General features: G+C 42.1%; 1 protein-coding gene across 1 annotated transcript in view; it reads left to right on the top strand.

The window, feature by feature from the left end:
- Nucleotides 1-22161, top strand: part of FAM120A (family with sequence similarity 120 member A) — a 45333-nt gene extending 23172 nt beyond the window's left edge. Inside the window, exons 6-17 of the mRNA XM_075183194.1 lie at nt 7754-7845; nt 8413-8693; nt 9538-9622; nt 10513-10734; nt 12341-12515; nt 13424-13673; nt 13815-13929; nt 15078-15287; nt 15589-15772; nt 17424-17562; nt 17941-18040; nt 20129-22161. Coding sequence (XP_075039295.1) covers nt 7754-7845; nt 8413-8693; nt 9538-9622; nt 10513-10734; nt 12341-12515; nt 13424-13673; nt 13815-13929; nt 15078-15287; nt 15589-15772; nt 17424-17562; nt 17941-18040; nt 20129-20443 — 2168 coding nt within the window. The 3' untranslated portion in view covers nt 20444-22161. The remainder of the gene's footprint in view (nt 1-7753; nt 7846-8412; nt 8694-9537; nt 9623-10512; nt 10735-12340; nt 12516-13423; nt 13674-13814; nt 13930-15077; nt 15288-15588; nt 15773-17423; nt 17563-17940; nt 18041-20128) is intronic.
- The last annotated feature ends 3926 nt before the right edge of the window (nt 22162-26087 follow it).

The raw sequence follows: 26087 nt of genomic DNA, 5'->3' as shown, positions 1-26087 counted from the left end.
GCATGGCTAATCAGTCACTGGTTCTCACCATAAAGTGGCTGCTTTCACTGTGAATCGCAGCAGTCGCCTTTTCAAGTAGATGCCTTATTTTGGACAGTTGTAGTATGGATTACACAGCAGGACAGCTCACCTATGACCCGCTTAGGGAGGATGTTGGATGTAGAAGACATACTTTAAAGTATTAAAACAAAGTAGAGTGATATACCTGATATTAGTTTTTATGTTGTGCTGATGGATATGCTTTACAATGTGGTCTTTGTTATGGGAATGGGATAAGTATTTACATGTCATCACGAAAAAAATCTCTTTCAGCAGTAGGGGAACACAAATAATAGGATCTTTCACCCAGGGCACTGGCCCATCACTATAAATTTGCTACTCCCCAACTGTGTGCTGCATGGAAGGTGGTCACAAGTTTGTTTGTTTATTATCCCTTTGGCGACTGTAGTCACCTGGAGCATGGCAGAGGTGTGTTTTTGTTGTGTTTTGTATTTTTCTCTTTCATCCTGTCTGGGGGACACTGCTTACCATGGGTTGTGGAGGAGAGCACGGGGATTTGGCACCTAGCTAGTTAAACTTTAGCACTGCTGACAGACCCCTCCCCTCTACAATCCCCCCGCCTCTTCCTTTTTGTTTAGGTGCCCATGGAGTTGGGCAGCGTTTTAGCTTCTGCTTCTATTTTTTTTTTTCTTTAATTTATTTATTTAAACTTTTTTTTACAGGTGGCAGACATGGGAGTGTGTTCTATTATAGGTAACACACTCCCACTATAGCAGCGCAGGCACTACCTTGTCAGATGAGAGCCAGAGGCTCTCACTGACAGGGAGAAAGAATGGGTGCATGAATAGTGAGTGACAAGCGGTCTCACTGGACCGCTGTCACATTTCTGAAGCCTCCCCGATAACAGGCGCTGCCACTGCAGGCATAGAGCGCCGATTATCGGAGAATATACATGCCGGTGGCCATTTTGGATCCGTGGAGGAGCGAGGAAGGGGGCCATACCAAGATCCCCCCTCATACATAGGAGGGGGCATCGGGGTAACCGCTGCGGAGACCTCAATTTTTGAGGTCTCCACTACTCTGCCACATATAGTTTTTTCTTTTTAATAAAAAAACGGAACAGCAGCCGGAAAGAAAGATGTAAGAAACAGCATTAACAGAGGGAGGGGGGGGGGGAGCTAAGACATAGAGCTCCCCTGCCCTCCAGAGAGAAGTGGACTTGCCCAGACTTCTGGCGCCAAGGAGAAGCCCGGGAAAAAGACACTGATCAGAGGGAGCAGGCAATAGGGCACTGCTGTTGGACTTCTCCCCTGTTTGGCCTATGGGCTAAGTATCTGATCTTATTTAAACACACTTTTACTGTATTTGCTGTGTACAGAGGGGCTAGTAGGGGTTATATTGTAGATCTCCTACTTGCCAAAAATAGTATATTGTGTTTTAAAATTGCAAGTACAACTTTTATATCAGATTAGTTGGTTACTTGTTTGTTTTCCACTATTCTCTCTACACTCTCTCGCTCTCTCTCTCAGCTAAATTTTACAATTTAAGCCTGTGTATTTGGTGTGCCTTCCTTTATAAAAATGTCAGATAAAGGAAAGGGCCTATGGCAAAATATTTCACATGTTCAAAATGTACGGTAAAATTACCATGTGGGCAGAAGGACCCGTTGGCGCTCTGCTCTGTCTGCGAAGCAGGGGTCCCCACTGTACAAACACAGCTTATTTCAGCCCCACTGACGGAGGAACCGGCCTGGGTGGCCTCCTCTTTAGCACAGATGCTTTTACAATCCAATCAATTGCTATCTAATGTGGCAGCCTCGGTGGCTAATAATGCTAGTACACCTTTGGCCCTCCCCACTACCTCAGATTCTATTGGAACGTCTATACCAGGACCTTCCTCATTACTTACGGACCAGGCCCCTGTTTCCACAGAACTGGCATGGTCCGCAGCATTTATAAAGGGTTTGGATAAACTAAACCAGTTACTTGAATCCCCAAACATCCCGCCTGCTAAAAGGAAGCTGCCTAGATCCGCTAATACCCTTATGGTCCTTTCAGACTCTGAGGGGTTTTCAGAAGAGGAGGGGGAAATAAATTCTGATCCTGACCAGGTTCAAACTTTGGAGCAGGAAGAAAACACTAAAAGCCAATTTATTGATGATTTGGTTTTAGCGGTAAGACAAGTGTTGGACCTCCCAGAACCGGAGGATCCCACTCCTAGAGACAGAAGTCTCTTTAAGAAGGCCAAAAGGAAGCCTATCCGTTTTCCCCCTTCTGTAGAACTTAAAAGATATTGCAGAGGGAGCCTGGAGAAAAGATTCTCTGTTCCCAGAAGGTTCTCTTCCCTGTATCCGTTGCAGGAGGAAGATGTGGCTCGCTGGGAGAGTATTCCCAAAGTGGATATTCCTTTAGCCCTTTTGGCCAAACACACTTTACTACCAGCCCCAGGTTCGGCAACTCTGCAGGATGCCAATGATCGCAGAGTGGAATCCCAGCTGAAATCTATATTTGTGGCTGCGGGTTCTTCCTTTAGACCCACATTTGCTTCAGCTTGGATGCTAGAGCCATGGAAGCATGGGCAGACCAACTGGCAGAGGCCTTACAGGACTCTGATTTACATCCCTGGCATTGCATTTGAAAGAGGCATCGGGGTACCTTTAGGTGGCCCAGAACACAGCGTTTGTGTCCTCCTCTATTCAGGCTGCATCTATTTCAGCAAGAAGGACGTTATGGCTGAAATCCTGGGAAGGAGATGCGGAATCAAAAAGGTCCGTTGAAACCATTCCCTTTTCAGCAGCAGGTTTGTTCGGCCCGTAATTGAATACTATGATCTCACAGGCAACGGGGCAAAAGCACTTCCTTGCCGGTACTCTCTAACAGGAGCCGGAACCCTCGGGTCAGCCCTTTCGGGGGACCTCCTTGCCTAGAGGACAGTCCTTTAGAGGTAGACATCCAAATGCTCGAGGCTCCTCTGTCAGGGGAAGATCCTCGTTTGCGCCAGGCCTCCAAGACCCAGGAGAAGCCTGCGTCCTGACGACCACTCTATTCGGCAGGAGGGGGCGCCAGTGGGAGGACGTCTGTCTTTGTTTCAAGAACGGTGGGCAGCGTCCTCTCAAGATCCTTGGATTCGGGGCATTATATCAAGGGGGTACATGATAGACCTGCTGGGCCCGGTACCACATTGTTTCTTCATAACACGCTACCCCGAGATCCAACAAGAAGACAGGCAATACAGGATTCTGTCGCCTCTCTTCTTTCGCAAAGAGTCATCTGCAGGGTTCCAGACTAACAGAAGGGACAGGGGTTTTATTCAAATCTGTTTCTGGTCAAAAAGCCGGACGGCTCTTTTCGACCCATCTTAAACCTAAAGAACCTCAATGTGCACTTATGGGTAGACAGATTTCGGATGGAATCCCTGAGGTCGGTGATAAACGGCTTGGAGAAGGATCAGTTTATGGTGTACATAGACATAAAAGACGCATACCTCCACATTCCCATTTGGAGCGACCATCAGTCTCTCCTATGATTCACAGTGGGGTCCAACCACTATCAGTTTCGTGCCCTCTCCTTTGGCCTCTCCACAACGCCGAGGGTTTTCATGAAGATCATGTCAGTGATGGCAGCCTGTCTTCATCTACAAGGAGTTCAGGTCATGCCTTATTTGGACCATATGCTCATCAAATCCTCCTCAGAGGATTGCTTACGTCATCACTTATCCCTCACCTTGGCGGTTCTCGAGGGCCATGGATGGCTGATAAACCTAAAGAAATCCCAGATGGTTCTGTGTCAACGCATGGTTTTCCTAGGGCTCATCATGGACACCAGCCAGCAAAAGGTGTTCCTGCCTGCCGAGAAGATCGGTTCTATTCGGAGTATAACAACTCAGGTCTTATCTTCTCCCAGCCCCTCAATACACTTGTGCATGCGGCTGCTGGGAAAGATGGTGGCCTCCTTCGAGACCATCCCCTTTGGTTGAGCTCATTCTCGATGTTTTCAGTGGGATCTGTTGACGAAATGGTCAGGATCCCACCTACGCTTGGATCTCCAGAGGATCTCACTGTCTCCGAGGGCGAGAGAATCGCTCCAGTGGTGGCTTATTCAGGATCACATGGTGGTGGGCAGGTCCTTTGCTCCATGGTCATGGATCATAGCCACAACAGACGCCAGCCTGAGAGGTTGGGGGGCGGTAGTCCTGCACCTCAGGCTCCAGGGGCTCTGGTCAGTACAGGAATTAGCCCTATCAATCAACACGTTGGAGTTGAAGGCAATTCTTTTAGCTCTTCGGGGGCCCAGACTCTCCTTCAGGGCCACCCAGTCAGAGTTCAGTCCGACAATGCCACGGCTGTGGCATATGTCAACAGACAGGGAGGAACCAGGAGTGCAGCTGCAAAGCGCGTTGCAGCTCAGATATTCCTTTGGGCAGAAAAGTACATTCCAGCAATATTGGCGGTGTTCATTCCAGGACTAAAAAATTGTGAGGCCGATTACCTCAGTCGCAATGCGATGATGCCAGGGGAGTGGTCCCTCCACCCGGAAGTATTTCAGTCTCTAGTTCAGAGGTGGGATCTTCCGGATGTAGATCTCATGGCCTCCAGACACAACAGGAAAGTTCACAGGTTTTGCGCAAGGGCAAGAGATCCCTTAGCAATAGCGGTGGACGTGATGTCCATGTCATGGGAATTCAGGTTGGGTTATCGATTTCCCCCGATTACCATGCTTCCCAGAGTACTCAGACGAGTGAGGCAAGGCGGCTGGCCGGTGATTCTAATAGCTCCCTCATGGTCGCGTCGAGTGTGGTACGCAGACATAATATCCATGGCGGTGGGCCAAGGATATCGTCTTCCGGCACGAAACGATCTTCTTCTACAAGGTTCTTTTCGTCACCAGAATTTACCTCAGCTCAGTTTAATGGCATGGCTGTTGAAGCCAGGATCTGGAGGGCTAGGGGTTTTTCCTCCAGTGTAGTGAACACTATGATGCGAGCTCGAAAGCCAGTTTCGGGTCGTATCTATCATCAAATCTGGAAAGCTTATATCAGATGGTGTGAAAATAGAACATGTCACACATCCTCCTTTCGTCTCCCTCGCTTTTCTTCAGGATGGGCTAGAAGCATAGAAGCAGGGCTTCGTTTAGGTTCCCTAAAAGTTTAGGTATCGGCACTTTCAGTCTTTTTTCAAATGAAATTAGCCGATTTGCCGGACATCAGGAATTTTCTTCAAGGGGTGTTACATATTCAGCCTCCCTATGTTCCGCCTACAGCACCATGGGATCTTAACCTGGTACTGGATATGCTTAAAAGGCCTCCCTTTGAGCCTTTACTTAAGGCAGATTTTAGGTGTTAGACCTGGAAGGTTGTTTTTCTTTTGGCAATTGCATCGGCACGCAGGGTGTCGGAATTGGGAGCTCTGTCTTGCCGGGAACCATATCTGGATTTTTATGAAGACAGCGGTTTTGAGAACGATTCCCTCCTTTATTCCAAAGGTGGTGTCATCCTTCCATTTAAACCAGGAAATTGTAGTTCCGGTTTTCTCATCTACTTCTCAGTCTGATCTGCAGTCTATGGAAAAGTTAGATGTGGTTAGGGCTCTCCGCATTTATGTCAAAAGAACTTCTCAGATTAGACGTACTGATTCTCTGTTTGTTCTTTATGATTCTAATAAGAGAGGCTGGCCAGCCTCAAAACAGTCCATTACAAGATGGATTACGGCAACCATTAAGCAAGCTTACATAAAGGCTAATCGTCCTGTGCCAGAGAGACTTACGGCCCATTCCACCAGATCGGTAGAGGCATCATGGGCATCAAGAAATGGGGCTTCTGCTGACCAGCTTTGCAGGGCCGCCACCTGGTCTTCTGTCCACACATTTACCAAATTCTATCATTTTAATGTATTCACTTCCGCGGATGCAAACTTCGCTCATAATGCTCTACGAGCGGGGCTTTCAGAGCGGTCCCACCCTTAGGGGGCTGCTTTAGAACGTCCCCATGGTAAGCAGTGTCCCCCAGACTGGATGAAAGAGAAAAGAGGATTTATATACTCACGTTAAATCCGTTTCTCTGATTCCGTCTGGGGGACACTGCGATCCCTCCCTTCTGCCTTTCCTCTGTATGCTCTTGTTTGATTGACCTATCTCCTTGGGGCTTTTTAAATTAACTGAGGAGGAAGAGGCGGGGGGATTGTAGAGGGGAGGGGTCTGTCAGCAGTGCTAAAGTTTAAGTAGTTAGGTGCCAACTCCCCGTGCTCCCCTCCACAACCCATGGTAAGCAGTGTCCCCCAGGCGGAATGAGAGAAACGGATTTAACGTGAGTATATAAATCCTCTTTTTTCCCCCAACTCTTCCCATCTGCCCGTTTCCATTGCTGGAATTCTCACTCTACTTCTCTTCCCAGCTTCAGCTGCAGGTCCAGTTGACCCTTGGCTGAGTTTGGTAAGTTTAGGGTTTAGTCATTGCTGTGGACTTCCTGCAACACCACCAATCCTGTCACCACAATGTTCCAGGCAGGGAGGGCTGAATGGCATTTCAAGATGCGCACGTTGATGATGAGCCTGTGAAAGTGAATTTTCAGGGGCCACTCCCTGCCGACTTGGTGGGTGTAGGAGCAATGATACAGATTGGCAAATAGTGCTGGAAGAATAACATCTCCGAAGTGGTCAGCATGTCTTCAGTTCTGCAGAGTATTATGGCTGCTACAACTTGCCTTCAGATTTGTCTGAGCCTATATAGTGACCACTCGCTGGTCCTGCCTTCCCAGTGGACATAGTGTGGCCAGCCAACTGACTCCTGTTCCTCCAGGATCCCCCTTAGCAGGGAAGTGTTTTGTCTTTCTGCTTTTGCCCCGTAGGTAAGCTACCTGTTGGCAAGTGAAGCTCATCCTAACTTGGGCATGACTGTAGTATAATTCATCTTTTCTCTTCGGGGGTGTGGGTATGTCTAATTCTAGGCAATCCTTGTCCTAAGGTCAGGTGTGCTACGTTGGTAGTGCACAGTCATGTCTTTGCCAAATGCCAGACTAAGTTACCTGTGGGACTATCGGGTCCTGTGTTCAGCAGTTCCATATTGCATGTATCATCTGTGGTGGAACCGTTTCCTCGCACAGTTTGTCTCTTATTAGTGGGTCACACAACCTTTCTACAACTTCACACATCCCCCAGCTTTCAGCCATAGTTCTAAATTTAACAATGGAGTACTGGTTAAAACAGCTGCATGAAGCTCCTTGTATCCGGAGTAATTTGATATGACTCCTGAAATACATACGTCTGCCCTGATTTAGTCTGAGTAAACCGATCTCTTCTGACATTTAAAGGTGGAGCTCCTGTTTTGCTTTGTAGCCTTCCACCATCCTATAACATTACAGTCAACTGTGGTCCCTGTTGCCATATTTTGATTACTTTGTAGCTACTGGGAACAGAATGTCGGAGGACTCAGACTGTACATCAGAGGAAATAGGGTAGTAAAGACCTCACTGGGTGGATTGATACTCGCTTCACATAAGTTTTTAAATGTTTCACTGAGGCTTGTGTCCTCTGGCCTAAAACACAGGGACACCTGATGCAATATTAAGGTAACGTTGAAATTCCTAGGGAAAGGACTTCTACCATATTGTAACTAATGTGTTACACTACTTTGTACATGGATCTCAAGTTTTGTATTGTACCAAGTGAATGTTTGAGAAGGCTGTTTAAGTACATTGATATATTTGTAGAGTTAATCCTTATTGCAGTATATTAATGGGGTGTTTTTATTCCTTTGAACAGGAAGACCAAATCCGAGTAGAGACCATGGTATGATGCAGGTTTGCCCATCTTCTCAAATGGTTCCTCCAGCTTCCGTTCAAGCAAAGCCTATGGTAAAGAAATATTATTGCTGATCTGTTAGTTATCTTTACTTTTAGTTACTAAATGCTTTAGAACAGTCTTTGCTTGCCTCTCCTGACCATGTGTGAGGGCTTTCATCACCAGGCTGTGCAACGAGACGTGACACTTTGTCCACAATCTAGGAGCCAGCTCTGTGTACTGTGCTAAAACCGCCATTGTGTATCAGAATGGTGTTTTTACTCAGGAATATACGACTACTTCTCAAATAATCACAACATAAAGCGCATAATTGGTTGGTCCCATAACGTAGTGTATAATGCAACCATATTTAGTATAGCGTGGTGCAAACACAGATGCACATTATTATTTATATAATATATTATACACACTTATCCTCTTCCTTTGTACCAGTGCTGTTGCTAATTGGCTGCTTATAACAATTTCCCAATAAATGGCATCCACCAAATGCACCCTCTTCTCCTAAATGGCTACGTCACCAGTATTTACATTACAAGCTGCCTATATGCTCACCCTGCTGCTTATTTAGGTAAACATTATCGCATTCTCTAATTGCCTGTCATTTGTTGTACTACTTACAGGCCCCACACATGTCTAGTCATAGTGGTGCTACCGTTAAAGGTCCATATCCGTACAACCTACCTGAATCCACAGCCACCACCAGTCACACAAGTAAAAGTGTGTCTGAGCAGAACAACTACAGTAACATTCCTGAAGGCAAACACACACCTCTGTACGAGCGATCTTCACCCATCAACCCAGCCCAGAGCGGGAGCCCCAACCACGTAGATTCTGCCTACTTCCCACGATCTTCTGCTTCATCCTCGTCCGACAATGATGATGGCAATGGAGGAGCCAGCAAGTGAGTTGCCTTTTTTTTATGTAGAATCTCATTCCAATGTCTTTCTTGAACATCTGTATTATGCACTCTGGTTTATTAAACACAAACTATCAAGTACATGTAGAATAGCAGAACTACAAAGTGTTTCATAGAGATGTACCTCTAAAATTGCAATTCTGTGGGCTTTACTGCCTGGAGGTTTTGAAAGTGGGTTATATCCACCTGATGGTGTGGTAGCGTTGTATAGTGGTCAGACTTGCCGCAATGGGTCGTATGTTTAATTCCCAGCTCAGGTGCTATGTGCTTGGTGTTTTCCTATTTATACAATGCTCCAATTTCCTCGTCCAAAGACATACTGTTGGATGAATTGGGGCTTGGGGAAGGGTACGGAAATTGGTTTGTGAGTTCCACTGGAACAGAGATTAATGGGATTAAATAAAAATTGTGACCGTAAAGCTCTGTGTAGTATGTGAGCTCTGTGTAAATAATGGTCCGACGAAGATACCCTATTTTGGGGGAGGTTCAATTAGCGATGATGTTCCTAAGAACATTGTGGCTGCACATTTTTAACATTAGTACGGTAAAAATCTGCGCTCAATTTTCCTCGGGCCTCTATGGTGTGCGAGGAAAATTTAGCGGAGATTTATCTGAAAAAAATAAACCCAGAAACACCTCGCGCACAATTGAGTTTCCCCCTTTGACTGGGGCAAATGAGATACAGGACGTAAAATAATGTGCACATGATTCTGGTTATTGAAATCCGTTGTTAAAACAATGTAGCTAAAGTTTGTAGAAACTGTTCTAGCAATGCATCCCCTTTCATGTGCAGTTTGGTTTTATTTCTTGCTTCAATTTTCTCTTTCAGCCACATCAGCGGTGCCAAGCCTGGGTGGGATAAAAAGAGTAAATCACCCGGACAAACAAATAAGGATACCACAGACCAAACCAAGGTAATGCATTTATTTGTACAGTGTCCGATTATGGCAGAATAGGAGATGATGCTTTGTTTTCTATGCGTGGTGTCCAGTGTTATAGAAATGAAATGTCATTGTGTAATGCACTTGTTTTGTGAATCTGGTATCCCTGCATCCGTACGCAGCTAGTTCTTTTTTTTTTTTTTTTTTTTTTTTGTTAGATCACTTTGCCTGGCCAATGCTATAAACTATATCACCAGCTCGTACGCTTTTTACACAGCTATAATGACACAGTCACTGAATGACTTTATTATTTTTTACATTAATAAGATGCCCTAGTCAGTCTTCATCCCCTGATATACCCCACATTATTATTAGCCAAGCAGATCATGGTAAGTGTCAATCCCTTTAGTCTGATGGAGAATAAAACAGTGAGGCTTACAATGTTTAGATAAATGTATCCATACAATCGGAACGTTCCATTTTCCTTATCTTCCACTTTGGAGAACACGGCTAATCACTGGGTAGAGAGGGCTTGTGCTGGAGCAGGCACTTAATCATAGTACTTAACTCTGCAGTGGCTTTAATTGAAGCTCCTCCCCTTCTGTACAGCACAGCCAATAGCATGTCAGTTTCCTTTAAATGTTCCTTTTTTTTTCTTCTTAAAGCTGTGTTTAAGTATAAATTTCATACATATTGATTGTGTCAATTAATTTTTTTTTTAAATCTAAATAAATCAATGCTGCTTACAGTTTGTTGCAGTTTTTGATTCATATTTCTTCTGTTACTCAAATAGCACAAAAGCGTGTTGTTGTTGTTTTTTTCATGTAAAATGCCTTATGTTATAACATTTATACTTGCTACTCTCAAGTTTATAGATATTTGTCCAATAAAAATACTCTCTATTTTGCTTGCGTGTCACACAGGCCGAAAGTCCCTCACCTACCACACCAGGAATGAAGACCGCTGACAAGAAAGGCAACCAAGGAGGACTACAGATTCCTTGTCTTCTCTCCATGCCCACCAGGAACCACATGGACATCACAACTCCACCACTGCCTCCTGTGGCACCTGAAGTATTGAGAGTAGCAGAACATCGTCACAAGAAAGGGTTAATGTACCCCTACATCTTCCATGTGCTGACAAAGGTCTGTGCTATACACTCTATGTATACCTACATACACCTGGCATTCTTACTTGGTTTCAAACTCCAAATCTACAAAAGTGAAGAGTTTTTGCTCTTTGTTTGATTTGTTTTCCGGTTTTAATTTAGCAGTCCCCAAAAACCTGTGACCTATCATATACTTCTCTGAATGGAGCATTTTTTTTTTATTTTTTTTTTTAATGTGAACAGTAATTAACATACTCTATTTATTATTGGTCTCTGAAAGTGTACTTGTTATTACAATGTAAATGTTTCCGGTTCATTATTACTTAGCATATTGTGTTTCATATCTGTTCCAGGGTTCATTTTTATTTTTATTTTTTTTAAATCTGTCTCCAATGCTGGTATTCCTACCTAATGCAAATGGCTCCAGAATGCAAATTCATATTTCCAATTTGAAAGATGTCTAATACCATTTAGTGTTGAATAAGCAAGTCCCCCATACCATAAGTTAAAGGTATAAAAATCATATGATTTAAATAGATTGCTTTTGACTCACCTAGGGGTTTGTTTTAGAATGTATTTTCCTCTCTACACTTTTTGTTTTTTAATATGCAAATTAGCCTCCATAAGGTTACTGACTTTCTGTCGGTGTAGGAATAAATGGCCCAAAGGATGCTTGTCACATGTTGATTGACAGCAGGACCTGACAAGCATTTGTTGTGAGCTTGCTGTCCATGCATAATGCTTGTAGAAAGGGCGTAGACATGAGAGGTTGACTTCACACATTCTCATGGGTAGTGCAGTGTCTTGGGAGGCTAGTGACACGTTGTAGTATCCAGGGATACTTCTTAATGGAACGGCATCTAAAAAAGGGTAAATGTGTTCTAGGAAAAAAATAATCTGGCTATTTGGGATATAATATTACAGAGAAACACATGTGTTGGGGATCTTGGACTTTATATGTTTTCTGTAAGGTTGGGTACACATTATAGAAAGTTTCTCCCAATGCGATATAGTTAACTACTTTACCAATGACTGGGGAATAAAATATATTCTTGATCTGCATGTTGATTCATGTACACACTAAACACATTTTACAAGATTTACCTTCAGATCTGTGCTCTTCATCTGTCATAACCATCGGCTGAAACGATTGTGACTCTGTGCACTCCATAGAGATGTATGGACACTGCCGGTCCTGAGTACATACACACTGCAGGATTGGAACAACATCGTTCCATCATTAAAACAGATTTTTAGTTTGGTTTTAAAATCAAATCAAACGATATCCGTTTATCGTTAGAGCGTGTACACTGATGCGATATCGGGCTGAACGTTCGTTTATTGTGTGATTGGCCTGATAATCATCTGAAAACCCCGTAGTGTGCACCCAGCTTAAGTCATTGTCCTCTATTTTCAGCCAATGTAGTGTTTTCTTTTTATAAGCTTGGTGACCGTCTATTGTGCATATGAAAAACTTCTTCCCCCTAGAATCAAAAAATATCTCCAGTTTCTTGCTGAACTCTTGACATATATGTGAGGAGAACAGCAATATAGTATTGACCTGCCTTCTATGTTGGCATTGTTAGAAATGTTTCTAATTTGCTCTATTCATATAAAGGTGTTTCATTTATTTTTGTTAAAAGGGAGAAATAAAAATTCCGGTAACTATTGAAGATGAAGCGAATAAGGACCTTCCCCCTGCCGCCATCCTATTTAGACCAGTGCGCCAGTATGTCTATGGAGTCCTGTTCAGTCTGGCGGAAAGCAGGAAGAGAACTGAGCGTCTGGCTTTCAGAAAGAACAGAATGGTCCCTGAATGTAAGTCACCAACAGCCTTTACTGTTCTTGCACAAAAAGGTCATGCAGTGAATTAGGAGCTAGTTCCAGGTTATTCAATAGTCAACCAAGCCCTAGATGTTGGAGCAAATTCATGAGCCTCCTGTTTATCTAATCTGTTAGCTTATCCCACGCCCTGAGTCTTGGAAGCCTGCTACGATTCTGCCCACATCTTGGTGACTTCCACCTGTAATACACTGCAGCATTGCCAGTGAACACAAAATAGTTGTGATCAACACACATGAGCTCAAGTGAAAATGTAACATCATCATTCATGTTTCTGGCTGCTCTTTCTGTATTCTTAAATGTTAGTCTTCTGTCTTGCATGTTATTAAATGGACAAAACCCCATGAGCTTACTGCTATTTGGCAGCATTTGACAAACGTAGCTGCCCTTTGCAGTTGCTTTTGAGACTGACTATATCTTTAAAACAACTTGTGACAACCCCTGTGAGTAACTAAGAGTAGCACATTGATCTGTGCAAGTCTCAAGCTTCAATAAAAAGGGTAAAACTACTGAAGTGTGTAAAGTGAATATTGATGTTTTTAGGCAAAATTCTGCTGTTTCATTGTTAGCCCAGCCCACCTTTAGGCAGTCCTCAGCAGTTCCATCTGCAATCCGCACATGAGGAGGTGGCCGAGTAGGCCCGGATGTGTCACGAAGCAAGATTAGCCATTGTAAGGACAAATAAAGAGCAAGCAACACCATAAAGTATTATTCAGAAATTCAATATGGGATTGAAAAATGGAAATTGTGTAGTTTAGTGTTTTGCAGCTCTTCTTCAACCATTCAATCTCCATTTTGATTAGCCCCTGTGACTAATCATGTATATTATCGCCTACTTTCTCCCTGATTTCTCATTTATTGGCGAGACTGTATTATTGTTACAGATTACCCAGTCATTATTAAAGAGTGGGCCGCCTATAAGGGGAAGTCCCCCCAGACTCCAGAACTGGTGGAAGCTCTGGCATTTAGAGAATGGACCTGCCCAAATCTGAAGCAGCTGTGGTTGGGTAAAGCTGTCGAGGACAAGAACCGGAGGATGAGAGCTTTCCTGGCATGCATGAGATCAGATACACCAGCCATGCTCAATCCTGCCAATGTGCCCACTCACCTCATGGTGCTGTGCTGCGTGTTACGGTAGGTGCCCTGTACAATGTTTCTTGAGGATTGTGTCTCGGCTCTATACTTTGTTATGCAGCATCCGTATGACACAAAGAAATTAAAGTTGCTATTTGAGCTTTTTGACCCCTCAAGCTTCATATGTTTGTATTTTTGCAGCTATATTGTGCAGTGGCCTGGCATCAGAATACTCCGTCGGCAGGAGCTTGATGCCTTCCTTGCCCAGGCACTGTCGCCTAAACTGTATGAACCTGATCAGCTTCAGGAACTTAAGGTAACGAAGGCCCCACATTCTGGAAGACAAGAAACCTACTGACTTTTGTATTGTAACACATTATATATTTTAAGTCCTGATTTTCTTTCTACTTGCAGGTTAATAATCTTAAATAGGATTAGTGGGCTTTTATTTTATAATGTATTTATAAATGTAAATAAGTGATGGATGTGCACTATTTACCTCGCACCACTTGCAGAACTTGCCAAGCACTAGTCTCGTTCTCCTACTACCTTCACCTGCTCAAACTCCTTACTATTTATTTTACATGGGTCTTCTGCATTCAGAATTGCTGGCTTTTACTTGCCGCCCAGCAACTTAGTACATGTATTGCTTTTTCTTTATATGCTATTTATGTTCTTTTTAGAGATGTATTTATACCAGCTGTTGTTTTATTTTCATTGCCCTGTTATTCTATACAGAAAAAAAAGTAAAAAATAAATCCTAGATTAATCCCTCCTTAAAATAAGTAAGCATTAACAGGGTGACCCGCGTCATTGCGTCCTCCTGTCATAATATGAAACTAACCCTAGGCTCGTCAGCAAGGGGCGGAATCCCAAGGGCGGTGGGGGCCAGGCAGGGTTCTGGATGATATCCAGCAATTTATTTTTGTGACCAGCTCTCCATTAGCTGCTTGGGCTGGGCATTCTGGCATTTGTAGAATTACAAGCATCAGCATGTCCATGTCTGTCAGAGCATAACATGGAATTACAAGAGCCATCATGCCCTGGTCCGCTAGAACCATGTATTTAGTTTAAGTGCATCAAAGGAAAAAAGAGCTGTTTAGTGTTGTATTTTATTTGAAATGGATACTCAACAAAATAGATGAGTCTTCTGTCTTGTAGTAGTAGTAGTAGTAGTAGTAGTTGAAAAAAGAAATAACGCTAAGAGAATGACCAGTCTTGCTCCTACAGAGCAGCGTCCTTGCTCCTACAGAGCAGCGTCCTTGCTCCTACAGAGCAGCGTCCTTGCTCCTACAGAGCAGCGTCCTTGCTCCTACAGAGCAGCGTACTTGCACAGCGTTATATTACATTATATCAATAATTCTGATGTTAGTGCAGCAAGGTCTCATTTAAAATACATGGTGTGTTGGAGTTTTAATATACATTTACAAGCCACAGATTAAACCATAGTAACTCTGGTTGCAGATCGATAACTTGGACCCCAGAGGGATTCAGCTGTCCGCGTTGTTCATGAGTGGAGTGGACATGGCTCTCCTGGCCAACGACGCCTGTGGACAACCCATTCCCTGGGAACACTGCTGTCCCTGGATGTATTTTGATGGAAAGTTATTTCAGACCAAACTCATTAAAAGCACCAGGGAGAAGGCCTCACTAATTGACCTCTGTGATGGTCAGGTATGTAACCAGATCTCCCAAGTACTGGAGTGTAGAATTCCAGTGTTCCATGTTACATACATACAGATGTATCGTCATATTGTAATGGTTACTCCGGAGACAATTATACTGAAATGTTGAAGAAGTCACAGCCTTATCAGAGTAAAAAAAATCTGCGTACACCATACTATTCAACCTGGAATGGTTAGTTCCATATATTGCAATGTGTGTTTGCTGTTATATTTGTGAAGTAAAATGTATTTTCACCATTATGTGTGGGAGATCTGGGCCCTGTTCAGTGTAACGTTCCCTTCTAATACAGGCAGAACAAGCTGCCAAGGTGGACAAGATGAAACAAAGCATCCTGGAAGGGCTTCACTTTTCCAGGCAGAACTACCCACTGCCATTCCCACCGCCACCCGCCATGCCTTTCTACCCTGCTGCTATGTACCCACGACCTTTTGGACCAATGCCTCCACCTCCAGGCAGAGGAAGAGGATTCTCTGGTGAGTGCATATTAAATCCAGAACGAATTGTCTGTTAGCAGGAGCCATGGGCCATTAGTCACATGACTTAACTCCCACAATCTTGTTCTATTGTGTGGTCCAATTTTTCTCACTTCCTTGGATCTGTGGTGTAGGCAAAACTCAGCTGCCTCTGAGCAGTACTCAGCAACAGTAGTATCTAGAGGCTCGGTCCATGGAGTTAGGAGCATACGTGATAAAAGGACTCCTACACCCACCTTGGCAAACCGCATTGATTTTTCTAAACACATCTTTATGTAGACTAGTTTGAAAGAATATTAATGAGACATCAAAACTATTTGTTTTATGCAAGATGAAATTGCAAACGTACAGTCAAGTGCTGCTGCCGGTCGGTCAATGCTCCAATAACCCACTTACCCAGACCGTTCCTTTTGGACTTAGACACAAGTAATCAAATACTTTACAGACAAAGGTTTTCATAGGCTGAAGTGCCAGGTGCTTCTTAAAATATATTTAATCCTGAAATTGAGGGAACAAACAATGTTATATGGAGACCATTAATGAACTGCACGTTCATCCAACCACTGATCAGTGTGCACTGTGTGTACATCTTGCATATCATTACATGGTTTAACTAATACATCACATGTAAAGAAAGCTATAATCCAAATAAATTGTATGTATAAATGTATGTTTAAACTAGGGGGTCGTCTCAAAAAAAGTGAGACGACTGTCGCTCTGCTCTGTTGATCTGTATATTGAGACAAGGACAATAAACCAAAAGTGATGAGGAATACATAGGAAGAGGATAATTTACATTCATGGCCACCCTACAACAAATTGACCGACTGAAATCGCTGTCACTCAGTAGTGGCACACAGTAACCCTGGCATATCCTTTAACTACTCCTTTGTCCGCCTTTTTTATTGTGAGCTGTTTATTAGAAGTTGTTCCGCAGTGAAATTCTCGGTTGTGGGATTCAAATGCAAAAGCTGTCTGTCAACTACCTTTCGCTTAGTGTTAATTGCAGAATCATAGCATATAGGGTAATAAAAATATCTGGTACATAACTTAATAATTCTATAGTGTCAGAAATATGTCCATGATCTGCAACATCAGCCATACATGGTGAATGTAAAGGTGCTCTGACATGCTGCAAACTTTTCGCCAGTGAAGCCTGTTTGACTATTGAAACTTGGTTGTCCACTAATCGCAGCTTGTGTACAAACTGGATTTCTGTCACTAGTCTCTGGCCTCAATCTCCTGCCAGAAGCATGCTATAAAATAGGTTTTATTCAACCAGTCATACCCATAGCAGCCCGTTAGCTTTGCTTGAGTTTAATAATTTTCTTCTGCCCACCTGGGACTGCTGGCTGTGAGCACACTGTGCTGTAATATCTATTTGATCATGCAGGATGACAACCTCATAAATGAGGGTTGTAAAGATAAACACTAAACTCCAATAAAATTGTCTCTAGTAATTGTTCTTATCTTGTATAAGTTTATTGCATTTTGTTTTGTCTTCTGCTCTATGGCCTTATGAGATATGGTCATCGAGGAATTCTATTACGGGCTCCATTAATATCCTGAAAGTTCATCTCCGGGCACAGATATTGAAGGTGCATCTAGTTTGTTGAATCATTCTGACATTCTCATTGTCCTTTTTGCTTAGGGGTCCAGCCCATTCCTTCTCAGGGAGGGAAGCTTGAGATAGCCGGGACGGTGGTCGGCCAGTGGGCAGGGACTAGACGTGGTCGTGGCAGAGGACCATTTGCCCTGCAGGTGGTTTCTGTTGGTGGACCAACTCGAGGGTACGTACAACAAACCTATCTTCTGTCTGCACATGTATATAAATCGCCCTCATAGTAGTAGCAGCCTTGTGCATTTACTTCTCATCAGAATTACAGAACAGTCTAGTCATAGAGAATATAAATGTGGAGTTGAGACCCAGCTGACCTGCACTTAATGATTTCATTCCAATTTATATACTGGTACTTTAACATTTCCACGACAACCACATAGTATTTACTGAACTGTAGATCCATAGTACAGAGTAATATTAAAGGGCAGGTCCCCCTATTGTCTTGGGAGGTCCTGGTGAGAGAGAATCTGTAAAGAAGAAATACTTGAATGTTTTGTAGTCTTGTAACTACTGCAGTCATGTAACAATATGTGTTTTCCAAATACAGACGCCCCAGAGGAGTTATATCTACCCCAGTTATACGAACATTTGCAAGAGGGGGCAAATATTATGGAAGAGGAGGATACAAGAACCAAGGGCCATCTCAGGTACACAGTGATAAACAGAACTGCATTAATATTGATGTATGATGGGATTTGATATAATGCATTAATCTCTTAATAACCACCATCTGCTGCATTATATTGTTCAACCAGTGAATACATACACATTCTCTTTCCAGGGAATGTGGTGATGACTGTATTATTAAAGTGAGTTTCATAAACATTACTTAACGGCTATTTCCTTTACTTAAAGATGACTGCTATCAGAATTTGTTTTTCTCAATCATATTTGCGTTTAAAACGCAGACCTTGGAAGTTAGACTTATTTATTGTTTAAAAATCATGTGTCAGGAGTCCACAAATCAAACAGGCCCAATATTCATATTGAATGTGCTCTGTGTAGGTTTCTTTACCCCCCTCTTAGTGTGCTTCAAACCTTCAGATTATTAGTTTAATGAGTCGGCAAATGTGGCACTGGATTGGGGGTTAGCATGGTAAATTAATAAAGTTAAAGTAAAGTAGTGCATTTCCCGGTCCAGGTTGGAAACATTGTTCATTTGTGAGATAAAAAATGAATAATGTTTCTTGTACAGTAATTGTGGTATTTCTGTGCAGTAATACATTGGCTCAGGTTAATCTGTGTGTTAACAGTAGGCCAGCGGATCACCAGTGTCAATAGGAGTCCTGGCAAGGATCCCCACCCAACGTAGCCGCACAAAAGTTCCACAGGCCAAGAGTGTTTGTCAAGAGAATCTCCAGGGATCTTGTTGTTCCCGGCCACCTGGCCAACTCTCCACCAGCGTGGTGGGGTTCTGGTATCAGTCTCCCCACTCCTGTGTGCGCACCAATTAGTACCCAGAACCTGGCAAGTATCTCCTGATTGAGTGAGGTGAGGACAGGTCCCAAGATGGAGCAACAGCCTGCTTCCCCAGGTTAAGGAGGACATCGATGTTCGATAGAGAACTGGTAGAGAACAGAAATTTAACATCAGCCCCACACCAGATATCTGTTACCCCTTTCCCCACCCAGTGGCTCCTTATTTCCATGGACAAATTCCCACTGTGTTTTCCCCTCTCCAGACAAATCCCTGGGTCTCTCCTAGTTAAGCATTGGTGGGTGCTGGGCCAGGCGGTTGGAGCAGGAGTGGAGATGAACTGGCCTTTCACAGTGGCTCCCCTGTTGTGTGTCCTTGCAGCAATGTCTGGGCCAGTCCTGTGGAAGACAATGGGTATTACTTATCTGTCCCCACCTCCAGATCTTGGATAACACAGTCCCTTCTGAAATTTATCTCTTTCACGCTTTTGTTATGTGTCACGGCTTCCAGCTGTCCCTCACTTCTTGTCCCTTCTTTCTCCCCCTTGTGTCCGCAGTAAGTTCTCCCCTTGTCCACTGGGCGCAATTTAAAAACTGGTCGTGGGGTGTCTGTCCATGTACACCCTGCGGTTTGACGGGCGGTGGGAGATGTTATCTTGGCAGTGTGGCCCGGTCCCGTCACAGCTTGCAACAATTTTGGCTTAATTTTTTTGCTTGCTCCACTTTTCGATAATATCACCAACAATCCCGTTTATATAATCTATTAAGAATTGTAAAAAAAAACTCCATTATTTATTTGAAATAAAATCAACACACCAAGTTCCCATCACTATACCACCACCTAGTGGGAATGTGCATACAATATACACAAATTGACTACTGTTTTGCTACTAATATATTTTCCTTATTTCTGAATAATAAGTAAGATTTCAAATTATTAGCTTGTCTGCAGCACTCAGGCCTAGACGGAGCTTTTACATTGTGGTGACCAAAACCCATCATGCGACGCGACTGACGTTTTTGCATTATTACCGCCTATTGCCTGTGTGCCAGTGGCCTTAACTGTCTTGCAGTTACCTGCAACAATTTAAAAACAAACACTACAACCTACAAACACTAAACCAAGTACTGGAGTAGGAAAAGGAGAGGAATGAGGTACTGTGACTGCTATCATTACACATTGAATTTATATATGAAGGTAAAATCTACCACAATGCAGCAAAATCATCTTATTCACAATTTGGTGTTATCGCTCTTCAGTTGTAATGTGCAAAAAGCTGAGAAATCTGACTTTTTTTTCCCCTCTTTTTCCCACCACAGACCAAGCCGCCGTATGCTTCTTCTGCAGCAGAAGTGGCCAAAGAGCTTAAGACGCAATCCGAAGACTCATCCAAATCATCCGCTGTGTCTTCAGATGGATCTCTTGCCGAGAACGGAGTGGGAAACGAGGAGACACCGGCTTCCCAAATAAATGGAGGCTCAGGAGAGGTCCAAGCTTCCAATCACTCTGAAAGTGCCTTAAGCAATGACTCTAAACCGTGCAATACGAATCCTCACATTAATGCACTAGATCCAGACGGCGAGCACCCCGAGGAGGAGACCCTCGAAGCCGTTGTCTTAAAAAAAGAAGAGTAAACTTATTTTTCTAGAGGGTGAAGGATGTTAGACAGTTCAGGGTTAGGAATATCTGGAAAGATGGAGAGCCTACAGTTATGTACATTTTTTTCTTTCCGTAAGTGAAAAATGAGGACTTGGAAATTCGGATCCCTCTTTTGAAGTCAGACTAAAAAAAAAAAAAAAAAAAAACGAAAAGATTTTATTTTACTTTTTAACCAGTCGTAGTCAATATGCTACAAGGATTGAAAAAAAAACAAAAAAGCTGAAAGTAAGAGCATTTGACACCCATACTTTAACACGAAACATACGCAATGTTAAAACTGGTTACAACAAAAAAGACAAAACCGCTTGTTCTGTTTCTTGAGATAAAAAAAACACATTCTGAAATAAATATATATATATATATATATATATATATATATATATATATATATATATATTATAGTGTGTATGCACACAAGATACATCTTGAATACAATTTGTAGTATCTGGCACCATATGTATGCCATTATATTTGATTTTACATTACTGTGTCACAAGAGAGAGAAAGGAAAATAAATCAGAAACTCTGGTTTCCGTATTATAATGAAATATGGCACAAGCAGTTTTTTTTTCCTTTTCATTCTTTATTATTGCATCGCTGTTGATGTGGTTTTTCGTTTTGTAGTAAAATGTGCAACTTATTGGAACACAACAAATTATAGCATAACATTTGCAGATTTTTGATGATATTTTAAATACTCATTACTATTCAAGCAAGTTCTAAATCATAGAAGAAAAAAAACAAGATCAACTGACCTTTTTTTTCTGAAAGGAGAAAACAGGCGTTCTCAAAGTTTCCGTGATACTGTTATACCATGCATCCGTGATCAATAAAGTTGTGTGGTTTTGAATCAGGCGTAGACCATTAGTGCTACTATTGACCTGCATGGTTCATCATTTTAAGGTGTGTAGTTAATATTATGCATGTTCTTGTCCTATTTCTGCCAATCTTACAAGTTCTGTGCCCATCTGCAAAACAAGAAAAAAAAAACTAATAATCAGTAATAGTTCTATGAAAAATGTTACTTATGTTTAGTCATTGACTGATCTCGCTCTAACCTTTACAGAAAATTTTGTGATTATTGACCTCTGTTGCATTTATCCTAAAACAAAAAAAAATATGTAGCCGTTTAAATATCAACGTTTCACTGGTGTATCCATTGCTGTATTGCATTATTGTTCTTTGTTGCTGTTTTCACATTAGAAAATATGAATTCTGTGGGAAAAATAAATAAATCATAAGTACTTTGATCTTTAAACCTTCCCCCCCACCCCCACTTCTTTAGCAGGACAGGATTCCTGACCTCTTCTCTTTCAGGAATGTAGCCTTATCCTACGCAAAGTACACCTGTATCATTTTGATGTTTCTGTTAGTGTTTCCAAACTTTTAAATGTACTTTTTGGAAGAAAAAAAAAAAAATCCAAATCACTTCTTTCTTTTCATATAATTCTCCTAATGCTCATCACTCATTAGTGATCAGAAATGCGGTGTAACTCCCCCGTTCCTTGCCCGCAAGAGCTGAGTAGGTATTTTTAATGTAAGTTGAAAGGAGTTTCGCCCCAACTCATGGACTGTGCAAGAATGAACTACTGTTGGCTTTGTCTGGAAGTCGGTGGATTGTGGTGCGTTATGTTTGAAGGCTATTGAATGCAACTTACAATGCTTAATAAAAATCTTTATTCTTTTAGTATAATTTGGTGGTGTTGTCCTTTTTTTTTGCCTCTACTTTATATAAATAAATTTAGGTGGCTAGGGTCAGAGCACCTATTATATTTATTTTTCAAAATCGGACACATGGTAGATTAATAGGCGTACAAAGTATTTCATTTGCATAAACTCCTGTGTTCATATATGAACACTTGAAGTGGGAGAGACTAGTGTGGCACGTTGTGAATGTTAATTGAAGTGATGCGAGACACCTATTACACTGGTTCAGGAAGACTGGTGGTAAATGCACCTCTGTATGAAAAGAATTCCTACATCTATCCTTGCTCATTATTGTTCAACAATGATGGCGATCAAATTAGCCGTGAGATTCTGTAGGAACCTCGCACGATACCTTTTTGCGGGATGTCTCAGGTAGGGGGGAAAACTAACAATGTTTCGTGCACAGCAATTGCGCGGTATTTCTGCTCAGGAATACATAGTGGAAGGTTCCTATGGGACTTCACGGCTAATTGAGTCCACCCCTATGTGAACAATACTTTTATCTCAACAGTACGATCAATGCTACAAAATGTCAAAATGATGATGGCAGTGAACAGATCAGGTACAACTTGGTAATCTATGACCGCCAGGACTGAAACAGAAATCAGATTGAAAGTTGGCCATTTCAAAAGCTCTCTGTAAAATTGTAAAAAGAATATCTACATATCCAATTCTAGTCAATGCATGAAGGCAATCTTTTAACATCTGCTCACCTTTATAAATTACCTACACAAGTACTGCTTTCCAATTTATAACTGTGCCCTAACTTCCAGATATTCCTTCAAGCTGAGTCTTACAAGAACAAATCAGTGCAGTAAGCCGTGATTTAACAGAAGGTAATCACATCTTAATAGTTCAACCAGGAAAACCAGACAAGTATTAAACTTCATCCAATGTGGATGAAAACTTGAAATTGCTCCTTATTTTCCATTTTTGGCCAACAATGTGCCTAGAATCAGCCCTAATTAGCCAGAGATACAGTACCATAAATTCAATTGGCTGTCTGTTTGGAATATCAATGAAAATATGGATCAATGATGTCTGCAGTGTGTAGGGGTAGAAGATTATGCATAAAGTACACACATTAGATTTAAAGTGAGGTGGACATAAAGGCGTCTTAAGATACCGCCACTATAATTCATGTAGACATTTGCCAATAATCTCTAATGCTTCTTTCTGTTGTTCTGTGGATAAAGTAGGTTGATATAAGGTACCTACAGGTGGGGGTACGACTTGCCAAAGAGGAGAATTCCGGCGATAGATTTAGACACTAAAATGCCGATAGCTGTTACAACAACATGTAGTAAATATAGACTTACAGAGAAAGTGAGAGGAAACATTTGCGACAAGAGTGAACTTTTAATTAATATCAGTTAACTTTCTGAAAGTGAGATTGCTGGTCTTATGGGGGCGATGCGACCACCTGGCTCCAGAATAAGATACAACTGTTTATAAAAACAGCCCTAAAATTTTATTTTAGGTTTTGCATTAACACTATTAACTGGCAGCACTACAGTTAAGTGTTTATAAGACAGACCCCTTCACTTTTTATTTTAGGTTTTGTATTCACAGTTGTATCTTATCCTGGAGCCAGGTGGTTGCATCGCCCCCTTAAGACCAGCAATCTCGCTGTCTGAAAATTAAGTGACATCAATTAAAGTTCCAGCATTCAATTGTGTTGCACATGTTTCCTTTCTCTTTAAGTCTATATTTACTATATGTCGCCATAACAACTATCATCATTTTAGCGTCTAAAGCTATCTTGGTTGAATTCTCTTCGTCAGGATGACTACCACTGGAATCCTACTAATATTATTATTATTTATTTGGTGCCACAGATTCTGTAGCACCGGATACAAAAGCAAGTAACAAATAGATGAGGTAATACACATAAGTAGCACAGATGAGTGTGAGTAAGGCTATGGGGAATCACACGGAGTGCAGCAAAAGACAAGACGGGACATATGAGGTGATCAGACAGTAGACAGACGTGGGACAATAGGTAGAGTACCCTGACCGATACTGCATTCTGGGGGAGGGAGGGGGTGGGTTTGAGAGACAGTAGAACCAACTGGGAAGCGATGGAGATGGAAAACAAGGTGATGGATAGAATGGTTAGGTGATAGGATAGGTGAGGTTGGGGTAGAGTCAAGTGAGGCAGGGTAGGGAGTGCCAAAGATTAGGGGCGGAAGTCTTGGAAGCGAGCATGGGAGGAGGTAATGAGGTGAATTGAGGCAGAGCAGAGTGGCCGGGTAGGTACATCTCTGGCTCTTCATGTTAAGCCAATGATTCTAGAGCCATAGTTGGCTACAAGGGTTGAAGGTGCTGATGTGGTATTTTGTTTCTTTTTGATGAGAGAGCTCAGTTCTACCTCTTCTACAGCATGTTTTTGTGTGTTCATCACAGTGTATTATGTACATTGGAAACTAAGGTGACTGTAAGGAACAATAAAGACGTCCTAACAGGGCATGCTCTGTTATGGGCTGCTCTGGGAGAAAACCACACACCAGAAACCAACTGTTGGGGTTGGTGGTTGTTTTTATGTTTTTTCTGTCTTATCCATTACATAGAGCAAGAGAAATAGACTGTGCATGCAGCATAGTAAGAACAGACACTGGTAATTACATCAGTCTTACAGCAAATGGTTCTGTGCTTTAGTCCCTATAAGGGGCTGGGTACGAAATGTTGACACCATAATTTTAATATTGTGAATGCCGACGGGTTGTAAAGCATTACATTTAACTGGCAATACCTGTTCTCCTGCTATAGTGCCACCATCCCCAGCTGCTAACAGTAAAATCGGAGGGACCCCGTGCTGTTTGTTCCCCTGGTTTTGCTATTACCAGCCTAAGCTGGCAGCACTAGGGTTGGTTAAACTGTTTCGAGGGGGTGCTTTTTTTTTTCTAATATATATTTATTTTTTATATTGCTGGTTTAAATTTAATCCTTTTAACCCTCCTGACCTAATAAACACGTCTGCATTCTGAATGTCAACATTTTTATTGTTGACATTTTGACTACATCCCCCCCACCTTTTAACTGTGTAGAAACAAACAATTGTTACGCAGGAATATTGGAAGGAACTATCCAGGGTGTGAAGGAGCTCGATGTGAATTCTTTCCTAGGTTTTCATCATCACCATTTATTTATATAGCGTCACTAATTCCGCAGCGCTGTACAGAGAACTCGCTCACATCAGTCCCTGCCACATTGTGGCTTAGTCTAAATTCCCTAACATACACACACAGAGACTAGGGTTAATAGCAGCCAATTAACCTACTAGTGTGTTTTTGGAGTGTGGGAGGAGACTGGAGCACCCGGAGGAAACCCACGCAAACACGGGGAGAACATACAAACTCCTCACAGATAAGGCCATGGTCAGAAATTTAACTCATGACCCCAGTGCTGTAAGGCAGAAGTGCTAACCCCTTAGCCACCGTGCTCCCCATATTATTATTATTATTATTAATTTTTATTTATAGGGCCCCATACTGTTAATATGTGCAGTTCTACACCCTATACGTTTCTTTGAATAAAAGCCTTATGTATATTTTGTTCAGCAGTTTTAATTTGTTTTAGGATACCATTTTTTGCTATGGATGGATGTTTTTTTTAAAAAAATGTTTTTGGTATTTCTGGAAGAATTTAAACAGAGTTTTATCGTTTAATAATACATGCTAGTACTGAGTAAGAAAGGGTACCAAATCATCATCTTTTTAAAAAAAATAATTTATTTTGTTGGTTTAGTTATATATTCTAGTAGCGGAGCTCTTTATTTATTTTCCTTTTGTTTCCTTTTATGCTCTCTCCACTGTATTCATGTCATATTCCGTTCAACAAAGTTGCTCTGCAAAATCTGTCTGTCTTTCAAGAGATTATAGTTGTGAGCAATTTCTTCGGAGACATGTAAAT

This window comes from Mixophyes fleayi, chromosome 8 (genome assembly GCF_038048845.1).
Source record: "Mixophyes fleayi isolate aMixFle1 chromosome 8, aMixFle1.hap1, whole genome shotgun sequence".
Taxonomy (NCBI): Eukaryota; Metazoa; Chordata; class Amphibia; order Anura; family Limnodynastidae; genus Mixophyes; species Mixophyes fleayi.
Note: the sequence above shows the minus strand (reverse complement) of the source record. Positions and strands in the feature narration are given on the sequence as shown.